The 9,005-nt window shown below is 51.1% G+C and overlaps 1 protein-coding gene across 1 annotated transcript; it reads right to left on the bottom strand.

The window, feature by feature from the left end:
• Nucleotides 1–242: 242 nt before the first annotated feature.
• Nucleotides 243–6,338, bottom strand: LOC139603518 (olfactory receptor 14I1-like; the record flags this gene model as incomplete). The annotated part of the gene is made up of 2 exons (XM_071454480.1): nucleotides 6,230–6,338; nucleotides 243–1,180 (listed from the first exon to the last, which is right to left on the bottom strand). Coding segments are annotated over exons 1-2 (1,047 nt in total), but the record flags the coding sequence as incomplete, so codon positions are not given.
• Between the last annotated feature and the right edge of the window lie 2,667 nt (nucleotides 6,339–9,005).

Here is a 9,005-nt window from a genome sequence, read left to right as displayed (position 1 = left end):
TCCTTTAGTTCCTTTAAATACACTGAGACCTCAGCCCCTCATTGAGACAGTCTGTGGCCACAGGGAAGGTGGAGAGAAATAAAATGAGAAATGGCACAAACAATGGAATTTCTTGTTGGACAAGATTTTTAAAAATTAAACAAAGGAAAAAATACCAACCAAACCAACAAGAAGTATCAAAGATGACTTTTATTTCAAGTGATTTGCAGAAATTGGCCAGCAGTTTAATGTTCCTGAAAGCATCCAGTCATCAGTCTCCACACTGCAGCCTTGAGCTCCTGGTTCCTCAGGCTGTAGATGAGGGGGTTCAGGGCTGGAGGCACCACTGAGTACAGAACTGACAGGGCCAGATCCAGGGATGGGGAGGACATGGAGGGGGGCTTCAAGTTGGCAAACGCTGCAGTGCTGAGGAACAGGGAGAGCACAGCCAGGTGAGGGAGGCAGGTGGAAAAGGCTTTGTGCCTTCCCTGCTCACAGGGGATCCTCAGCACAGCCCTGAAGATCTGCACATAGGAGAAAACAATGAACACAAAACAACACAATACCAAACAGCCACTAACTGCAAGAAGCCCAAGTTCCCTGAGGTAGGATTTGGCACAGGAGAGCTTGAGGATCTGTGGGATTTCACAGAAGAACTGGGCCAGGGCATTGCCATGGCACAGGGGCAGGGAAAATGTATTGGCTGTGTGCAGCAGTGAATAGAGAAAGGCACTGGCCCAGGCAGCTGCTGCCATGTTGGCACAAGCTCTGCTGCCCAGGAGGGTCCCGTAGTGCAGGGGTTTGCAGATGGACACGTAGCGGTCGTAGCACATGATGGTCAGGAGGGAAAACTCTGCTGAGATGAAGAACACAAAGAAAAAGAGCTGAGCAGCACATCCTGAGTAGGAGATGTTGCTGGTGTCCCAGAGGGAATTGTGCATGGCTTTGGGGACAGTGGTGCAGATGGAGCCCAGGTCGCTGAGGGCCAGGTTGAGCAGGAAGAAGAACATGGGCGTGTGCAGGTGGTGGCCGCAGGCTACGGCGCTGATGATGAGGCCGTTGCCCAGGAGGGCAGCCAGGGAGATGCCCAGCAAGAGGCAGAAGTGCAGGAGCTGCAGCTGCCGCCTGTCTGCCAATGCCAGCAGGAGGAAGTGCCTGATGGAGCTGCTGTTGGACGTTGGCTGGGGCTGCACATGGGCACCTGTTCATGGAGAAACGTACAGTGACAAGTCAGCAGAGGCTGCTTTGGGCCAAACCTGGGCCATTCCCTGCAGACTGTCCCACTGAGAGTCACCCAGCCTTGTTCCTGCTCTGGGAAAACCTTCACCCAGGTCCCTGCCTGAGCTCCAGTTGTGCTGGCTGAGTGTGCCAGGAGCAGCCAGGCCTGTGCATGGGCGCTCTTGAGGAGCCCTCCCTGCCCCACTGCCCTGGGTTTGTGGCCATGGGGCAGAGGGACAAGGCTGGATGTTCAAGATTTTTCAGGGGAATCACTCCTAATGCAGAAAGTCTTGGTAGCATCTGCACTCCTAAAGGAAAGTTCTAAAGGAAATAGATGGCATGAGTTGTTTTTAGGAATTGTTTTCCTACCCACACATCATTCCTGGCTCTCTGAGGTCACAAATCCCCAGCATTTCTGCTGCACTCAGTTTGCCACTGAGAGATGGGAGAGGCAAAGGATTCCCTGTGGCTGAGGGAATGTGAGGGGCTGGATGGGCTTGTTCCCAACTGCCCTGGCTTTGCACCTTGGGCTGCAATCAGAGCACAATCACACTCCTGGGTCACCCTGGGATAAACCAGACCCTGCCCAGAGCAGAGGGATCCCTGAATGTCTCACTCTCTCTCAAGGTCTCTGGGCAAGGTCTCAGCACCCCCTTGTGCCAAGGACACTCACGGCTCCCTGGGCAAACCCAGCAGCATTTCCTCAGCTGTGGCAGCTCTGCCCTTCCCCGTGGGACATTCAGGGAACTCCCAGAGGCTCTGGCACAGATTTGCACCCAGGAGGGCAGCTCAGAGCCTGGCAGGGCACAGCAAGGAGATCCCTGGCTGTGCCCATGATGGGATCTCAGGGAGGGGGCTCAGCTCATTCCCCTTTGCCATGGACTGCTTTGCCCACAGCCCCACAGGTGCCAGGGAAGCTTGGACACCCCATTCCCATGGACAGCCCTGCCTGGCAGGAATGCCAAGGGCAGTGCCTGACTCAGCTGCTGCAGATGCCAGAGCCTCCCTGAGAGCAGCAGATAACAGTGCCAATGTCAGGGCAGGGCAGAACCAAGAGCAGATGTTGTGGTGCTGTGCCTGAGAGGGCAGGGCAGAGACAGCCGGGCACTCAGGACAGTGTTCCCGTGCCCAGCTGTGCCCGGCACCTCCCACACACCAACAGTGCCCTCCTGCCCCAGCCCTGCTCTCTCCAGCCCCCTCTCCTTCCCTGAGCATCTCCCTGGGCCTGGACATTCCCTGCTGAGAGGAGCCTTGTCCCTGCCAGCGCTCACAGAGCCCATGCCAGCCTGTGTGCCCTGGCTGGGGCCCTACAGAAACCTGCCTGTGTGCAGGGCCCTGGCTGGGGCAGGCTCTGTGTGCAGCTGGGCAAGGGCAGCTCCGGAGAGCCCTGCTGGGCCCTGCAAAGGTGATGCTGCTGCTGTGCAGGGCTGAGGAGTGGCTGAGGGCCCTTTGGGAGGCTCCCAGCAGGGACACTGACCACCCAAACTTACAGTTCTGGAGTCTCTGTAAATGTTCAAACACTCCTTGGATGATCCTGTGTGTCCCTTTCAACTCAGAATATTCTGTATCTGATTACAATTCCTGTTCTGCTCCTCTCATCCCCCTGTTGTCTATAATCAAAAGAGAAAAAAAAAAACAAAAAAAAAAAAACCAACCCTTGCAACAGGGTTAGAACAGTAAAGTAAAAACCAGACATAAATTGGAAGCTTCCAGGTGTCCCAATGGGGATGGGGCACACCCGGTGCCTGACTTCAACAATTTATCAAGGTTGATTAATTAGGATATTTAACAGGAACATCCAATAGCAGATTCAGTTGCCCCAGTTACACACCCTGGCTCAATGCATTGGAATAGGTCCAAGGGCTTCTTTACCTTCACTTTTTGTTATGACTGCTCACATTCTGGTCAATAAAAAAATGTTTTTGTAGGTTTTCTTCCTGACAATAGGACTATTTGATAATAAGACTGATAAGACAGTATTTCAGGAATGTATTTTGACAGTGAGCTCATTTTTCTAAAATCTAAGAGAATGGTTAGGAAATGTACTAGTGTTAATTAAGGATTATATTTATATAAGTATATAAGAGTAGTTTAATATAGTTAATAGGAATTTAGTAGTGTTAAGTAAGGAATGTAGATTTATAACTATATAATAGTAATTTACAGAGCTATGAATGTATCAGAAATGTATAAAAAGCAATAATCTTTTTGCCATCACCCCAACTTTCCCACCCTGCTCCAAGCAGGAAACAGAAAACACTCTCAGGAAAGCTCCTGATCTTTCCAGCAATCCCAGGCTTACCTTCTTTGGGAAGTGCCCTCCGGCGCTGTGCCCAGGCTGGTCTGGAGCTGGGAGCAGCCCTGCCCCACCCAGCCCCTCTCAGCAGCAGCCCCGGCCCTGCTCAGGGCGGCTCCTTCCCCCCAGAGCTTCTCCCCAGCGCTGGGAGCAGCTGCCAGGGCTGGCTGAGAGCTGTCCCTGGCAGGCAGCAGAGTCCCTGCCCCAGCACAGCGCCCTGGGCTGCAGGACCCTGCTCTGCAGGACAGCCCTGGGCACCCCTGGCTGCTCTGCACAAGAGACAAGCAGAGAATGTACTCACAGGCTCTGCAGGCATTGGCATGTTCCAGCTTGAGGAGATGGCTCCAGGAGCTGCAGCTGCACTGTCCTGCAGCCAGAGGTTCCTGTGCCAAGGGCTGGCAGTGATTGTGCCCCAGGCACTTCTCAGCCCCTTCCCAGCCCTGACTGATTGAAGCTCTCTGTGCCTCTGTGCTGTGCCCGCGCTGGCTGCAGGCAGTGCCCCAGCCCTGCTGGGCTGGCAGAAGAGCTGCTCATCCAGAGAAATGTGCTTTTGAAGCTCTTCTTGGTGACCAGGAGCTGCCTCTGTGCCAGGAGCCCAGCCCAGCTCAGCAGCACAGACACAGCACAAGGACTTTAATCAGCCTCTGGGGCTTTGTGCTCAGGCCCTGGACATCAGTCCCTGAGAGAGAGCTGAAGAAACCTCTGCAGAACTCCAAGGCAGAATCCAACTCCAAAGTTTCTTGGACTTTTAATGGGTCCCAGAGAGGGACACGACTGAGCAAGTGTCCCCAGGCCCCAGGCAGAGCAGAGAACTGCAGGCAGTGATGACAGGTGGGGACAAAGAGAAGCCAAGTCTTGGTGCCCTGGGGCACAGCAGGGTCTGTGCCACCAAGGGCTGGGAGGAGACACCTTGTCCTGAGGCCCTGGGGCCTCCTGGCACAGCCCCAGCCAGGCTGGGCACTGTCAGCCCCTTGTGCTGCCCTCAGCATCCCCCCCTAGCCCACATCCCAGTGGCCTCAAGGATCTGCTGCAAGGAGTCCCTGGGGAGCCTTGCTCAGCAATGGCCCTGGGGGCTCCTTCATGCTCCCTGCAGGGGCTGCAGGTTTTTCAAAGGACTTTGGCTTTGGCTTTTGCCTTGGAGTCTCTGAGAGGTTTGTGCAATCATGGCCTCCAATTATCTGCTGTAATTAGTCCCTGGAGAGGCTTTGTCAGTAACAACACTCAGTGGGGCTCATTAATGCTTCAGGGTACTTCAGTTATTTGAAGGTACTTGGTGTTTCCCTTTTGATACAGACTCTGTGAAAGGTTTGTGCAGTCATGGCCCCAATTATCTGCTTTAATGAGTCCCCTGAGAGCTTTGTACTGGCACTCAGTGGTGCTCAGTAATGCTTGGAGATACTCAAGTTTTTTAAGGTAGTTTGGATTTTCCTTTCCACACTGAGTGTCCAAGAGATTTTTGTGCCATCCTGGCCACCAATTCTCTCCTCCAAGGAGTCCATGAGGAGCCTGTGTTCGGGATGGATCTCAGTGAGACCCACTAATGCTCTGAGACACTTTGGAGTTTTCTTCTGACTTTGAATCCTGGAAAGGTTTGTGCAATCTCCTCCCAGGCCCTGAGGTTCAAGGGCTCAGCTCCAAATGCACCACAGGGCTCATTAGGATAAGGCAATGTGGAGAGCTTTGTGGACAGTTGGCTAGCTGAGAAAGGTAATGTCGACATAATACCATTGCTTAAGTTAGACAGAGACAAGTCTAGGATTCAGCAGTTGGTGTCCAACCACTGACAAGGACATTGTGTCCTTGGTGCAACAGCAGGATGGGGGAGAGGATCTTTTGCCAAAAATATGAGGATAGTTTCAGCAGAATAACCACAAGAATGTAGAAGTAGTAACAAAATAACCATCAGAATATAGGTGTGGTTAGCCAATAAGTAATTAACCAATAATGAGCTCAGCTTTGCAATATGTATAAGCTTCATTAACACCAATATAAATATGTGTGAACTATCAATAAAGTTTGAGACTTGCTGATCACGCATATTGAGTGCCGCATTTCTTGTGCTGATTTCCCACATATGGTGACCCTGCAATGTGATTCCTGTAACGGCAACCACAGTGGATCGGTGTAGGAGTTCGGGTCCTGTCGCAGCAAGGACGGCGAACAAGCACCGCTGAAAAAGGGAAGGTGCCGCGCCCTGGGTGACCTCAACAAAGAGCCCGGCCGATACGTGCTGCCGAGACCTTGTGGGGCTGCAACAGCACTGACATTCTTAAAATGGAAAGAGAAAGGCAAGCAGCATATGATTTATTTACTTGCTTTTTACAAAAGCGTCAGGTTAAGGGCATAGATTTGCAGAAAGAGCTTCCCAGGTTAGCTTACGGGTGTGAACAAGGAATTTTTCAAAATCCTCATACAGTACATGAACTAACGGAGTGGCATAAATTTGGGGACACGCTGTGGGAGGCAGTTATAGATGAAAATAAAACTGCAAAAAAGTTGGGAAAGCTATGGCGAGTTGTGCATAATGAGTCATTACAATATCAGGCAGAAAAGAAGGCTGCGCAGCAATCTAGCATGGCGCATGATAAGAATAAGAGTTATGGGGACTGGTTCAATTGTCCGTGACCTCCTGCCACATCTGCAGTCATTTTGCCACCAACATCAGCTCCTGCTTCAAGCAGCAGCTCACCCACCGCCTGTGCTACAACAGCACTGCCTGCACCGCCTGTGTCAAACCCTCCATCTCCTCCTCCTGGTAATGAGCCGATCCCTGGGTCAGAGAGTGACCTAGCGGGGGCCATTGCACGGGGGCGAAGGCATGGGCAGCGGTAGCAAAAGATATCATCGTTACGGGGGATAAAGAGCCTATAAAAGCAGCTATGGATGTTGCTTGTCCAGTGATATATTCACCTGTGGCAGGGGGCGGGTTTCAAGCAACAATAACTGCTCTAGACTGGAAGCTGCTGTCGCAATTATGGTCCCCATTTAGTCAATTTGGGCTAACCAGTGAGCCCACAAAACAAATGCTTGACTATATCCAGGGGACTCAGGTGTTACTGCTGGCTGATTGCAGTGGAATAGCGAAGCTTATCTTCACTCAGCATCAGCAGCTCTTGTTTAATGCACACTGGCAGGCACTCTGCCAGGAATGCGTAGCAGTAATACGGCAGCCAGGCGACCCATTACACAGGATAACCCTAGAGGAGCTAATGGGTCTAGGGCCTTTTCTTCGGACAGAAGCACAGGCGTTACTCGGTCCTGATAAATGTCGGGAGGCTATGCACCTGGTGCTGTTGGCTATAGATAGGATAAAAGAGCCAGGCGGGGTCCCCTCTTATATGGGAATAAAGCAAGGAAGAGATGAGTCATTCGGATCTTTTATAGATAAGGCAGCCAATGCTATCGAGCGGGCAGGAGTCCCTGATTTCATGAAGGGTACTTTGTTGAAACAATGCGCACTCAAGAACTGTAATCAGGCTACAAGGAACGTATTAAATACCCTAAGAGCTAATTGGTCTATAGAAGAAGCTTTAGAACGATTGGCAAATGTGCCCATAGGAAATCAAGCGATGTTAGTAGAAGCTATTAAGGAGTTAGGAGCAGGATTACAAAAACAGGCAGCAGCCTCACAGTCAGGTGTTAGCTGCTCTTGCACCCCTACAAGCAGCAGCAACAAATACTCCACGGGCTCCATCTGCTGGCCGATTTAAATGTTACCGGTGTGGAAGCATAGGACATACCCGAAGGGCTTGTCAAGCAGCCAGCGTCTGGTGCCAAAATTGTCGTTTACCCACAACACCAGGATACCCACAACACCGTAGCCTGCCGACGCCGCTCGGGAAACGGGAAGGCCAGCGCGTCCACAAGCTGCTGTGCCCAGACACAAGTAGCTGCTGTCAACACCTCAGCCCAGCTTCCCTTCAACCTGTCAACACCTCAGCCCAGCTTCCCTTCAACCAGCCACTGCCAGGAGCCTCGGGCTGGATGTGGCAGCCGCAGCAGCAGTAACATTGATGACCACCCAACCGGAAAAGGTTCCGACTGGAATAAAGGGACCAATCATCATTGATGGACAACCTATCCGAGCTTTGCTCCTGGGACAATCATCAGCCATTATGATGGGATTGTTTGTTTTAGCCGGGATAATAGACGCTGATTATATGGGGGAAATTTTTGTGCCATGGTGCATACTCCTTTTCCACCAGTACGAATCAAGAGAGGATAGCTCAATTGGTTCCATTGGAGCAGATGACTAAAACTTTACCCCTCATCAATCACAGTCGAGAGGGGAACGAGGCTTTGGTTCCACTGGAGGACTCACTCTATTAACAATGAACCTGAATGATCGACCAAAGCGCACTGTAATAATAGAGTAGCAGGGTGGGAGGCAAACCTTGGAAGGTTTATTAGATACTGGTGCGGACTCCAGCATTATTAGTCCAGATTTCTGGCCCCACAACTGGCCATTACAGCCAACCACAGGGACAGTTACCAGGGTTGGAGGCCTAACACTTGCAAGAAAATCACCCATGTTACCTGTAACTATTGGCGGAAAAAGTTTACAGAATGTTTTCTCAATTGTACCCTTGCCCCCTACTGTGCAGTGCCTCATTGGTCGGGATATTTTGGCTCAAATGGGAGTAGTGCTGACAAATGAGCACCCTTTGGGCTAACGGCCATTGCATGGACTTTCCTGATCCCACTCCGATGAAAAACAGAGGACCTGGTGTGGGTTGAGCAATGGCCCTTAAAAGGGGAAAGTCTCATTCAGGCACACAAGCTGGTGCAGGAGCAGTTTGACCAAGGACATCTCCGGTTATCTGTTAGTCCTTGGAGTGCTCCTGTTTTTGTGATCAAGAGGAGATGATCCTGGCAGGTGTCGTCTCCTGCATGATCTACGTGCCATCAATGATCAGATGCATAGTATGGGAGCCCTGCAGCCTAGATAGCTCAGTTGGTAGCTTTCTGGCTCCAGGGGTGGCAGCAGCAGGCACCCATGCCACCCTAAATAAGTTGGGATGCTGGCTTGCGAAGCAAACCAATGCCACTTCTATGGTGCTTTCTAGCCTTTTGCTTGATGTTGATTCTATTCGCCATGCAACGCTTCAAAATAGAGCTGCAATTGATTTTCTTTTACTTGCACAAGGCCATGGTTGTGAAAAATTTGAAGGCATGCGTTGCATGAACCTTTCTGACCATTCATGATCCATCCACTCCCAACTCTCTGAGTTGCGGAGGTTAACTGGAAACTTACAGGTAGAATTGGGCTGATATTGATGAATGGCTCCAATCTTTAGGCCTGGGATCATGGTTACGCTCTATTGTTAAGGTCAGCATTATAGTGGGCATTATAGCTTTGTTAGTAGTATTAATTTTGCCGTGGTTTTGCATGTGCCTACAGAACATGGTGCAAAGGATGATATCTGCTGCATTTAATCAGACCATGCTTGTTCAACAGAAAAACGGAGGAAGTGTGGAGAGCTTTGTGGACAGTTGGCTAGCTGAGAAAGGT

This window comes from Agelaius tricolor, unplaced genomic scaffold (genome assembly GCF_023055355.1).
Source record: "Agelaius tricolor isolate 1412-34295 unplaced genomic scaffold, bAgeTri1.0.p SCAF_39, whole genome shotgun sequence".
NCBI lineage: Eukaryota > Metazoa > Chordata > Aves > Passeriformes > Icteridae > Agelaius > Agelaius tricolor.
Note: the sequence above shows the minus strand (reverse complement) of the source record. Positions and strands in the feature narration are given on the sequence as shown.